Source organism: Diachasmimorpha longicaudata, chromosome 8 (assembly GCF_034640455.1).
Source record: "Diachasmimorpha longicaudata isolate KC_UGA_2023 chromosome 8, iyDiaLong2, whole genome shotgun sequence".
Taxonomy (NCBI): domain Eukaryota; kingdom Metazoa; phylum Arthropoda; class Insecta; order Hymenoptera; family Braconidae; genus Diachasmimorpha; species Diachasmimorpha longicaudata.
Genome location: NC_087232.1, coordinates 4,282,017 through 4,295,091, shown reverse-complemented (window position 1 = coordinate 4,295,091; position 13,075 = coordinate 4,282,017). Strand labels below are relative to the sequence as shown.

Here is a 13,075-nt window from a genome sequence, read left to right as displayed (position 1 = left end):
TTTAAAATACATTGGCTGCATATTGACTCCAGGGAAAGATTGTGAAAAATCAATCATAAATATATGAAATCAGTAATACTAAAAATAAAAATATGAAGAAGTCTAAAACAAAAATTGACAGAATATGAACGAATACGAAAACTTTTGGACCCAATCATTCTTATCCTCACCTGCAGTGCCATAAATATCGCTACAAACAGTGCAACCGCTGCTACACAAATGGCCACCGCCATCATGGTAGCACCAGTGACAGGGAATGCTCCACCTCTGCTTTTGGCCTCTAGACTCTCGAACTCCGTATCAAATTGCATCCCAGGTGCAGGTTCCTCTGCCCCAGCGACTCTTCTCTTCCCCGCGGGGGAAGAGTTCCTGCAGCCACCAGTCTCAGGATCGCAGAGACAGCAATCATCGCTCTCATTTTTCTTCTTGCCATTGCAGCATGGCACACATTGATTATTGAGCTTGTCGAGATGCAGGGGGAGGGTGCAAGCAGCACAGCTGAACTTGCCGGGCCCTGAGCACCTTCTGCAGTCGGCGTGACAGTTTTTACAGAGTTGTGTCAAGGGGTCGTAGTACTGGGCTCCAAGGCACTCCATACAGAGACCACTCTCGAGCATTGAATGTTCAGGACAACTGGTGCACTCCAGAGGGCCCTCACCCTTGCAGGTCCTGCAATAGTGGTGACATTTTTGGCATCCAAAATTGGATTTGAAAAAACCCTCGGGACACTCGGGATGACATTCACCCGCTGCTAACTGCCATCCTTGGGGACAGGTGACGCACTGATCTCGTCTCGGTCCTGAGCATGTTTTGCACGAGAGGTAACATTTGGCGCATTGACCCCTGTCCGAGTAGTAGCCCTGAGCACAAGATGATCTGCACTCTCCGCTCTGTAGCTGGAGTCCGTCCTCACAAGCCGTGCAGTTCAGCCTGGAGACACAAGTTTTGCATGTGTGGAGACAAGGCGAGCAAATGGATCTCGTGGGTTGGGCGACCGAGTAGAAGCCGTCGTCGCACTGAGCCACGCATTTTCGGTTCTGCAGGAGTAAGGGCGACTCACACGAAATGCAGGAGTCTTCAGTAGGTCCAGCACAGGTCTCGCAGGTTTCGTGGCAGTGCTTGCAGTGATTATCTTCGAAGTACTCCGAAACCTCGCACTTTGATCTGGAGACAGGGGCACACAGGTTTTTCTTGTTGAGGCTCCAACCGTCAACGCAACTTGTGCATGCCCCTGTGATACAGGTAGAGCAGCCGGGAGGACAGGGCACGCATTCCCTGCGTTTTTTATCTGGATAATAGCCCCCAGGGCAGGAGGAATGACAGGTGCCATTCAGGGAGAAGTGCGAGGGCTTGCAGCTGATGCATTGAGTCTCCAGGGTCCCGTTGCATGTTTCACAGGTCGTGTGACAAGGGGCGCAGTTGTAGTCTTGCGTCTCGTAGGTGTACAGGGGACAGGCCGCGTAGCACTTGTTAGCGTGCATCACGAGGTGGTGCTCGCAGGACGTACAGTGGTCAGGGCGATCCTGACAGCTGGCACAATTCGCTTCGCAGGGGACGCAGGTGTTATTCTCAGTGTCTGAAACAGATCGTGGTTTTAACCTGAGGTTTTTGTGGATAATGACTTTTCATGAGTTTTATGATTTGTATTTTGAAGTTGGAAGGGTTCAAAAAGGAATCGATATTTTTTATTAGACATTCGTCGTAATTGTCAGGTAACTAATTAACTGAGGAATCGTTTCCTAAAAATGAAAAGTTCGTCTCTCAAAACGTGCACTTTAATTCTTTACATCATCAGTGACATTTTAATGTGAACCGGAACAGATTTGTGTCATAATTTGCCCTCGAATAAAACGGCGAACGTACCACGAAATGATACAATCAAACTTTTAACCGAGCCATTTGTCCCTCACACTATCAACGATGATTTAACTCACTTTCGTAATAGCCCTCTGGGCACTGCTGCAGACACACAGCAAGATCGGTGACACGCAGGTGTGCCGGTGCACAGGAGAGACAAGAATCTTGACCAGCCCCAGCGCAAGTCTCACAGGACTCGTGACAAGGCCAACAAACGCCACCCTGGTTTGGAAAACTTCTCGGCGGACATCGACTTACACATGTACTATAAAGTTTAAAAGACGATTTTAGATTATTTCAGAGAGTTTTCTTGGGCGTGAGAAAGGATTGACATGCAATTCACACTTCAGAAATTCAATTTTGGAGGAAGAAAACTGGGGGAAAAGGGTAGAGAGTTTTGCAAACTTGAAAAGGTTTTTAAAAGCAATAAAGAACATTTTTTATTAAATTTTGAGTAGAAAAGAAATGCACGTATTATTTTGCGAATAGATTGGAAGAGAAAAGATTTAGGGAATTTGCCAATTGTTTTGAAGAGAATATCAACAGATTTCGACGATATTTTCCCAATATTCACCAGGAAATAGGAACAAATGATACAAAATAGGTTCACATGCCTCAGAGGCACAAAATATGCGTTATATATACTATATAATATCTATAATAGAATACATTACACTGATGATTGCCCCCCAAAGCCATTAGTTCCCAAAATAGTCCCAACAACCAAACGATATTCGCGTGATAATTCCAAAGAGGCCAAAATTTTGAGTTAATTTTGATTTTTAAGTTAATTTTTTATTTGAGTGATTTTCCCACCTCCTTAATTAATAAAAATAATTTAAAAATACCCACTTGTCAAGTCGGTACGTCTTACAAGCGACGCATTCAGTGGGTCCCTTGTCGTAGCAGCCCTGATGATCACACTGTGGATCGCACTCGTGCACAATCCTCCTCGATGGATCCAGTGAGCCCTGGAGATTTCTCGACACATCGTCTGCAATGTCTCCCGGCAATCGATTGGTTAGAATTGGAGCTGATGAACCATCCAAGGATGCCACTGATGCCTGTACGTTAGATGCAGCGCCAGCATACTGCCCCTGGTAATTCTGAAACCCAGATGACCGATAGTAGTCGTCGCCAAAAAAACGATCCAATGCCACTGAGTGATCTATTGGGAAGAAAGGATAATTCGTCTGTTGCTGTACCGAATTAAATTGCCGCGTTCGAATCCTTATGGGGTTTGTTGCTGTTCCGTAGAATATCAACTGCCACCTGTTCAGGATGCCTTTAACAGAGTGAAAATAAAAAATTATGAATAACTTTTGAAACAATCGATTTGGGAAGATGTGGGAGGAGGGTAAAGCAGTATATTCGTAACTTAAATTTTGAAGAAGGAAATTCTAAATAAATTGTAAGCGGACTTTTATGTTAATAATAATATTCTAGACAAGTTCGGTTTCAATTGACAGTTTGTATAACTAACATGAATGAATATTTTGGGTTCAGTGGAAAACAAGATCAAGAAATTTTTTCTTTAAATGAAAAAAAACTTATGCTGAAGAGGGAAACTCATCAATTTCCAATTTTTGTGTTAAATAATTCGTTTCTTAATAATCCACCACTCTCTCAGTTTAGAAGAATTATAAAAATAGAAGGAATTCTTATATTTTTTTAAACACCTCCAAACATTCATAGGTACGTTCGGGATTATTTTTAAGACGGATTATCAGGAATGCAAAATTTAAATTCAGTGGAATGGAAATTCCAATCTCAGACACACAAGACGGTTTGAAAAAGATCTCTCTTCTCAAATATTTTCCGTGCAGATTAAAGTTTAATGAAAAAATCGCATAAAACCTTTTAGCAGTTCCGAGCATTCCCTACTCAAAGGGCATCTCTACATGTGGTGCTAAAGATCGTCATTATCAAGATAGTTACATAATTAACTCCCGCGTTTTATTCTCTCGCAAAAAAGAAGATAAACCAATTGTATTTCCTCTCTCATTGTTCTTAATTGTAAAGAAGAAATCCAGTAAAAAGTTATGAGCCCTTACCGGGTGAACTGACCCTCCTATTTCCGGCATTGATGACCTGGAGGGTCCATCTTCCATCAGCTTTTTCCCCCCAAAAGTGTACGCTCAAGAATGGCCAATCGTCAAAGTTGGCGCCAAGAATATCCCTGGGTCGTTCAAAGAGCAATGTCGAGGTAGTTCCCATTGGTGATGTCAGCAGCAAACGGAGATTACCACGTGGAAAGAATCGCAAAGACACCTTGAAGGGAATCACAGAATTCGTAAGTATCTAATGAAAATCGTAAAACGTCATCAGTTGAGTCCTCTTATCGCACTCCGTTAATTAGGGAATTGTCTCGGGAGATATTTTCAGTTACAAAAAAAGTTACCTTTTATTTTTCCGAGATGTTTCCGAGACAATAAAAATGTTCACAAAGAGGGTGATTATTGTTTGTGAAAAATCATGTGATAAAACGGATCAGAAACCAGCTCTTTCGTCATAAAAAAAATGGCGTACCTTTCTCCGCACGAGAGAATATGTATGAAATATTTAAATTCTTCATATTTCTCTCTGTAAATTTTTGAAACTTGATTCAATAATAAATATTCCACTTCAGCTCACAATTTCTCACAGAGAGGTATTTCAACATTTCTCCCCAAAAATCATAATCCTGATTATATCACCAAAAATATCAAATTCTATCCATTAGGGATTTCAATTTTAATGTAGCCTTCCTTGGTTCTTTAATATACACGAAATGTATCAAGTAACCACGACTCTCAATAGGATAGAGCAAACGAACTGTTTTACGGCATCTAAAAACGTTCAATCCATTTTTTGTTTCATCGTTTGGTTTTTCTTTTTAATTTCTCCTTGAAAATTTTTTCATCATAGAAATGTCGTAAATCTGGGAATAATTTACTTCTTCGTGTTGAAACTGTTGCATAAAAAGTTTCGCCCATAAAAACACATAAACAGAGTGTTGAATCTGGTCTGCACGGGTACGTACACCATCCACTCCATAAAATGTTTTCTGTAACGGGGGGGAAGAAAGGGGGTCTGGGGTTGGAGCATAGTTCACGCTTTACGAGACAGACAAAATCCATCTATCTGTCTTCTGTTATAAGAGATAAATGTTTGGATTTGTATCCCTATTGTAGAGCGTCTTGACTTGAAAAAATTTCCCTATCACGATATAAAGATGAAGATGTTTTATAAAACTTGTGCTTGGATTTATGATGAAGTTATTTCGTTGAAAAACTATTTCTAGTAACTAGAATAGCCGAGAAAGTGGGAATTTGTTTATAATTCAATAAGGGCGATGATGATACTTCACTTGAGATATATTGAGTCTCATGTTTTCGTCGAAAAACTCATCAAAAACTCTTTCTTCTCTTCAAATATCTCGAGATTATGAAAATCCGAAAATCCCCTGAAATTAAAGAGAATTCGCAAAAGCTCACCTCATCAATCTCAACACATTGAAATTACGGAGCATCATCCTCCTTAACCCACTTTCTGCCCTCCCTCCCAAAGCTCCGCCTCCAATCCTTTCCCAACCCTTTCTTAACCCCCCGAAAAACCATTGGAACCTTCTAGATGAACCCCACGTCCTTGACTGCATCGTTAATCAGAAGTATCAAAACCAAGCAAGAAAACCTCTCCCAAAAACCCAAATCTCCTCAGCAGTCGCAGAAAAAAAATTTGTTTAATCACGAGAATGTTGTCTGCACCAATTATTATACAGCTGTTAATGTGAATCAACGCGAAGTTGTAATCGTTTCACGAAAGGAAAAATTTCGGTAATTAGTGGATTCACACCAAGGATTTTCTCCAGCCCACGGAGCACTCGATAAAGACTCAAATAACAACATTCTATTGCTTTTGCTACTGACTGCCTTGAGCATTAAAAATAAAAAAAAAAACATATAAGTAAAAATAATGAATTCCATGAGCAAACTCACCTTGCATTGCACATGCTCCAGGAAGCGAACCTCGTTGAGGGTTCCGGCGCAGCCACTGACGTCCATATAAACATTGAGTGTATACCCAAATGTGGGATCGATGGACCTATCCTCGTTGATTTCCTGTGACTTACAAATATGCTGAGGCGGTACATTGGTCCATTGTTCGGCGAGGTTGACGACAGCTCCAGCATCCATAAGTCCATAACCAAATTTATGAGAGACTTTTCTCTTCACACCATTTAAAATCCATCCCGGCTCTCTCTCAAGTGGTCCAGACCGGGATGTCAGCACCACGAGATACTGCATATCCCGCCAGGTCAGGCTGGGATTGGCCTCGAGTGCAAGAGCCGCTATTCCAGCGGCAAGAGGAGCTGATGCCGATGTTCCCGTATGTTCAACGGTGCATATGTGATCTGGCCGTAATTTTCCATCCATATCAACAGTAGCTACACTCTTGTCATTGCCCGGGGTGCCTGATGAATAGGTTGTCGCCAAGGTTGAGCTGCATTCCTCCAAATACCAGGGCTTATAACCACCCTGGGTTGCTGATGATATCGACAGGGTGAAAATACTGTTTGTGTAGCCATCACAGTTGCATGAATCTGTGTGACGACCACCATTGCCCGAGGCCCACACGAAGATCGAGCCTTTACCTTTTCTACCCTGTTGGTGAATATCAATGTGTCAGTTGCAGAATGATATTGAAGTTTTTTAAAATTAAATCAGTCCTTTTCAAAACAACATCCGGTACAGAATTGATTTAGTGCTATTGATTACGCCAATTGATGGGTAATTAATGAGATATATTTCCACTGTTTCAAATGAAAAATGAATTATTCAGATCACAAACTTGACATCAGGAAATTGAAAAAGAATCACATAAATTCTCTGTTCGATCCATAACACGGCCGCACGAATTTCCTGAAATATGTATGAAATGTTCTCGGATATCTGATGGTGTAACGATGTTCGTTCCACTCATAATTTCAACTCCATTGTTGTATTTTCGTGCAATGAGCTTTCCAGTCGTAAAATCCCTGTCCAACATTACCCCTTCCCCCCTTTGTGTGAGGTAAATAAAAAAAAAAAGCTACTGACTCTCAAGTACAAAGGAAACTTTTCTGTACCGAAGCATTGGAAAAACTTTTCGATTGTTCTCCATTTTATTTTCAACCGAGACAAAAGGGGCAGAACCAGCGATATCATTGCAGCCTGATTCTGGTTGGAGTTTAATTTAATTAACTCTCAGTGAATTGGAACAGTGGATAAAGACATGCACAATGGGATAGTGTGGATATAATGGATTGGAGTGATAGGTAATGAATTAAATGGAGTGCTGGTTGACTTACACTAGTAACACCGTAGATGAATGCACGTCTGGCAAGGGGGCCAGGACCATCAACTGTTTTGCCATCATCCTCAGGTCCCCACGAGGCTGAGTAAATGTCGATATGGTCGGGATTCAGTCCGAGTGCTCGAGCTTCAACTGCATCGTTCACCATACCGTCTAGCATTCTCACTCCTAGGAAATTGAATTACGTACGGTGAAGATCGCAGGGGTAATTGAGCAGTTAAATTTCCCTGGTTGTCTACAATATTTTTTTCGAAATGCACAACTATTTGAATTTTTTGTAGAGAATTTACTGATAAAATACAGAAATATTTTGCTAGTATTTGGGATTATTGACGTTTGGGGGTGAGAAGATGGCTTTTTGTAAGATCGGATAATTTCTATAAGACATTTCGCTCTGGGTGCGGACGGCAAATGAAATTTTTTACAATTTCCTTGAATTTCCACTCGTCAAATTATCACTGAAAATATCAATCCACAATTCTCAATTCTCTCTGAAATATTTTCCACCCTTTCTCAACAATTTTCAAACCACTTCATCATATCTAAGACTCCTCGGGGCTCTCCGACACTAAGGCACCCATCTCTCTGAAGATATCCCCCCAAGAGTAGCACATCGGACACATGATTGACGTACCATAGATCCCCTCAACTTACCTCCGATACTGGCATTGTAAGCAACACCCACCCCGCAATACTGATTGAACGCAACAGCGGCAACCTCACCAGCACAACGTGTGCCGTGCTTGTTGTCCCCATTGTCCTGTGGCATTGGATCATCGTCGTCGTTATTGATGTCATAACTGGCCTGGTGATCGTAATTCAGGGCCAAATCAGGATGATTTGTTTGGATACCATCGTCCAGAATTGATACGATCACGCCTTTACCTGTGTAGCCCTTCTGCCAGGCAGGCGCAATGTTCATATCAAAACCATCTTTGGCACCTCCGTTCTGTTTGAAATAATAAAAAATCACATGTTAATTGTATCGAATGAGAACGGCTACTTCGATCCCAAGAAAAATATATTAAAAAATGTACAAATCAGGCTGATTCAACAGGAGAGGGCGGGTCAAAAACGGAATAATTGTTTTTCTATCAAATCAGAGCTCGATGATGATTTGGTGAAGTTTTCGCTATCACGCGGACTAATATTTGATGTTTATTACTTTCTCCAACGAATAAATATTAGTTAATTGTAGAAAGTAATGAGCATCATAAAATCGAATGCAGAAGTGGTTCTGTGAACGAGTAAAAATTGTAATTGAAACTCTTTCACCCCACCAAGATCCTTTAATTACACCAAAAATGATTGAAGTACCAAAATGAGAAAACTTACCAGATACCATTGTTCTTTGAAGAGTGGATCGGTGAATAAATTTTGAAGTGGTGCACCACGATTCCGTTGACGATGGAATGCCTGACGCTGTCGAGACGGTGAATAGTTCTCGTACAAACCGGGATAGTCACTACCAAAGCTGTAGGACTCAGGTATTTGGTAATCTCGCTTTTTGCGTTTCCTCTCGTGTTGCTGTTGGAACCAGTGGACCTTGGAAAAACAATGCACATTAAAAATCACTTTTTCATTTATTTCTTTGACGAGAGCGTTTGCATGGTTCGCTGCAGTGCGAGGGAATAGCAGAGACCAGAGTTGATTTTTTCAACTGAGGGTTCCCGATATTGGAGTATTGAGTTTTTATGATGGATAGTGATGAATAGGATTCTTGGTGATATGGGTGTTTCTCGCGCGATAACATCCTCCACCTCCCTCGTCATCTATTGGGAAGAGAGTATGTTTCTACGTTTTCATGATTTATTTCGTTATCTGTCATATCGTATGTGTCAAATGTTGTCAAATCTTTCCTAGAGTTCAATAAAAAGTCTAGATCCTGGTCAGTAAATGCTCCTGAACATCTGCTAGACGACTACTTCCGAGGATGAACTAATCCACTAGGGTAATATCGGAGTTTGTGGCTTTCATAGCACCTTAATTCATCAAAATCCAATAACAAAATTCGAAAACATTGATTGCATCAAACCTCAAGCCGAATAAATCATCTCCCAATCTCCTCCTATTCCCCCCACCCTGGTCAACCCGAGATTTCTAATTTACCGGAAACTCGCAACCAACTACTTACTCACACTACCCATGGCTTGTCCGTAGTTCAATGAAGCTGTGGGAGATGAACTAACGAAAATCCACGGGTTAAACTAAATAATAACTGTGAGCTTTCCATAATCCTTCTGCGCATCGTTGCACAGCGTAATGACTTTTATATGAAACTGGGGCGAAACAAGAGTTTAATCATCGAGTTTAAAAAGCATTGTTGGATAATCCAATCCCAGAACCCCCGGAAGTATTCAATAATCAATTTATAAATAAATTAATGACGGGGAAGCCAACGGAAAAATTTCTCATTAAATCATGACCAGTGAAATAGCGCTTGATCTCGCAATTAGAAAGGATTAAAATTGAATGAGCGTTAAACGCATTAAATAAGAATCAATCAATCTGTGGTGAATGATAAATACTCTGGTGATAGGCCAATGGTGATCGGGAATTTGCTGTGGGAATGGATGAAAGCAAGCAAATAAAAAAAAAACGCACCAAAAGAGTAAAAAAATGGTAATTACCGAGAGTGATATGCGAGTTATTAGGTAACGAAATAACTACGTGACGGGTATTACTTCAATAATCATCAGTAATTAATTTCCTACCGACGGAGTGATGATTCACGACGATGGGAATAATTTATATTGCAATTTCCGCAATCGTTCTGACGTGTTTTCATTGAAAATCGTTTTTGATTGTCAGTAAACATAAAATGCAATTTTATTTTAATCCAAAATTTCCAATGGAAACTTTTGGAAATAACTTTTTCGTCAGTACAAAGTTGCATTGTTCACATGTCATGATTACAATTACCGTTTCCATGGTCGATTAGCAGATCTTTTATTTTTTCCCATTAGCAATGAAAGCTATTTTATCACATATTAGCAGGATAAAGTCGTCTGATGAAACGGTGAGTTGAAATCGATGTATCAAAAGCCGTGGAACGCACAAAGTTTGCTAAACGAGTGATAGTGAGGTTGGTTCACGGACCACGTTCTTTTAATGGCCACAGAGACGACGCCAAAGTGGTCCAAGGGATCTCCCAGGCCGGGCAATTAAGGTGTTTACTGAGCAAACGGCTTTTCTTCCACGAACGTTAGCCTTCCTCGCCCTTTTCCCTCTTACCCTTCCAAACCCGACTACTTCCTACCATCCACACTTCTTGGTATGACCAAGGAGCGACCGAAAGTGAAGCGAATGGGTACGCGTTTTATTGGCTGGTGGATAGATCGTTAGGTCGATATATCCCGTCGAGGATAAGTGGAAGATGGCTCCGGTTGAGAGTCCGTCATTGAGAAGTTAATTGGCTTCTCTGGGAAATCAAGAGAGTGAGATGGGATATTGAAATATCAAAGTCATCGGAGTGTATCGGGATGGATCGATACGGAAGTGAGAGTAATTGGAGATATTATTAGTGCGTTTTTTTTCAGGAAGAACCAGGGTAATTAGACATGGGTTTGGAGAGGATGATGCTGGTATGGGGTATGGAAAAATACACTGTTCTTGATGGTACTTATTTTGAGATTGTCACAGGGAAATGAGGGGTGAGAGTAGCTTCAACATACGGAGAAAAAACTTCGATAAAAATTTCCAGGTCGTTCTATAAAAATGTCTCGTGCGTCATCGTTATTTCGGTATTATTTTGAAACTTGATAAAATATTATATTTCGATTCGCGTGCAGAACTTTACGCAACTTTAAGGGATTTTCAGGGATAAAATCCTGAAAATCCCTTAAAGTTCCATAACATATCGCATGTTTCAGATTTCTGATCATTCCAATCCATTCAAAAGCCCGGATATTAAAATACTGTTCCAATGACTATCGACGAGCGGCAACGTTTCTCTCATATTTTTTAATTCTCGCCGGTTTAGCAACAATGCCATTGCCAGTGGAAAGGGAACTGCTGATCAACATCGCTATCAATCACCCGCCAAATGGGAAATACCACACATCACCCCCACCTACTTCCTCCTCATTACGACATTTCCATAAATGAGCCGTCATCAGCCTCGTACTTCCTTAATTATGAGTTTACATTTCTCCGACAGATATCTCCGACGATCTCCCGCTCCCACCTGAAAATCGATTTCACAAGATACAATCAATTTCCACCAGTTCAGTTCAACTATTGATACACCAAACGGCGTTTCTAGGTGTTCCCCCTCTCCGAAAATTGAGTAATAGCTTGTCTGATCGATTTACAATCGGATATGAATGATTGGTCGAATGCTAGTATTCCACCCGATCTCGCTATATCATAGAACAAACAAGTTAGCTTGTTGGTGGCTGGTGTTGGGACAAAGTCAGGTAATAGAAGGATGTCGAAGGGAGCGGGTGAACAGTTGGAATGGTTGATGGAGTTCCTCGGTGGACAAGTGAATTGGTACGTTGGATGAACGAAAATAAATGAGGACAGAAGATCGATTCACCATCTACTGACTAGTTTGACCGATCAGCTATTCGAGTACGAATCTGACGCCCAATACCCTGTGTTCCCTTATCTATTCTGGTTTCTCCTACTCTCTTTATCCAATGAGGGGTACCTTCTACAAACAACAAACAAGTCAGCTCATGTTCACTACCCTCACGGGAGCTGCAAACGACGTCCCGATATAACCTAGTCCTGTTGATCGATCGGTTGCTACAGAGCGATCTGTAATCGTGTCGACTAGAGGTGATTTCAAATTACATTCCATGCACACAGTCACTGGGAAGTGGGAGGTGGTGAGGGGGTGTGTGACAGGGGGGAGGCACCTCTAATCTAGCCATCGTAGAATCGATTCTACGATGCGACAAGTGTATCGCAGGTTAGGACTCACCCCTCCACCATCGTGTGCAATCTAATTAGAGTTGGACCATGTAAAGTTTGAGTTAATGCTATTGGCTTGAGATGCACGACAGGTTGGCCAAGAATGCACTCCAACTGGATTTTACGTGAGTACAAAATTGACTTACCTCGGGCTCATCGCGAAGAAGTTTGTGATGGTGTTCGCTTGTGTCGAGGGAGCGCTTGTGGACTTTTCGATGAGTGAACAGATAGTAGTTCTTCAAGGCACCAATCTGCAACAAAAACGATACACTCGGTAAGATCATTCATTCTTAAATTTTTTCAAAGGTGCACTGAGAAAAAAAATTATTTCTCTCGAATATTCAATTAGTTCAGGGAAATATTTATTTTTTCAATCTTTTATTGTGATTAGGCAAATAATTCTGATTAGGTTTAAATTGCGTTAATTATATTGGTGTGCAACATGATCATGTTGATAGTAACTTTGAGTGAACTCCTGCTATAATTATGAGCATTAAATAATTCGTCGAAATTCTTCTTTCAAGAAAATCAGAAATTTTGAAAAACTAGGTAATTATTAATAGAGTTCAATTTAGGGTCACATAGAAAATATTCATCTTTTAGTTTGGTAGCATTACTGTGGTAGTAATTGCAAATTCAAATTTGGAGGAAGTCACACGAACCAGAAAGAGTCAGAAATGCAATTGTTTTTCGAAAATTGGTTTAAAATCGTAATCCACTTGATTCAACGGATTAATTTATGTCGATAACTCGTCGTAATTGAGTCAGTATATTGACTTAAATCAAGTCTTTTGGTACTTAACTCATACCAATAACTGACCCCATTCAAGTCCCTTTGATCCTTGATATAAAGGACACGACGCAGGGTTTGCAGCGAAGTCGGAAAATTACTTTGGGAAATGAATTTCGAGTTCAGTCAATTTTAAGATGTTAGATCATAATGACTATAATTGTACCGAACTGA

At 40.8% G+C, this 13,075-nt stretch overlaps 1 protein-coding gene across 3 annotated transcripts in view; it reads right to left on the bottom strand.

Moving 5' to 3' along the window:
* LOC135165133 (furin-like protease 2) overlaps window positions 1-13,075 on the bottom strand; it is a 184,999-nt gene that overhangs the window by 2,566 nt on the left and 169,358 nt on the right. For 2 of the 3 annotated variants that reach the window (XM_064126123.1, XM_064126122.1), the window contains exons 3-11: window positions 12,258-12,362; window positions 8,527-8,736; window positions 7,846-8,140; window positions 7,187-7,359; window positions 5,835-6,500; window positions 3,912-4,128; window positions 2,710-3,142; window positions 1,935-2,122; window positions 171-1,576 (exon numbers count right to left, since the gene is read on the bottom strand). In XM_064126123.1, the coding sequence (XP_063982193.1) occupies window positions 171-1,576; window positions 1,935-2,122; window positions 2,710-3,142; window positions 3,912-4,128; window positions 5,835-6,500; window positions 7,187-7,359; window positions 7,846-8,140; window positions 8,527-8,736; window positions 12,258-12,362 (3,693 nt within the window). The remainder of the gene's footprint in view (window positions 1-170; window positions 1,577-1,934; window positions 2,123-2,709; window positions 3,143-3,911; window positions 4,129-5,834; window positions 6,501-7,186; window positions 7,360-7,845; window positions 8,141-8,526; window positions 8,737-12,257; window positions 12,363-13,075) is intronic. The other variant, XM_064126124.1, reaches the window with a different exon arrangement.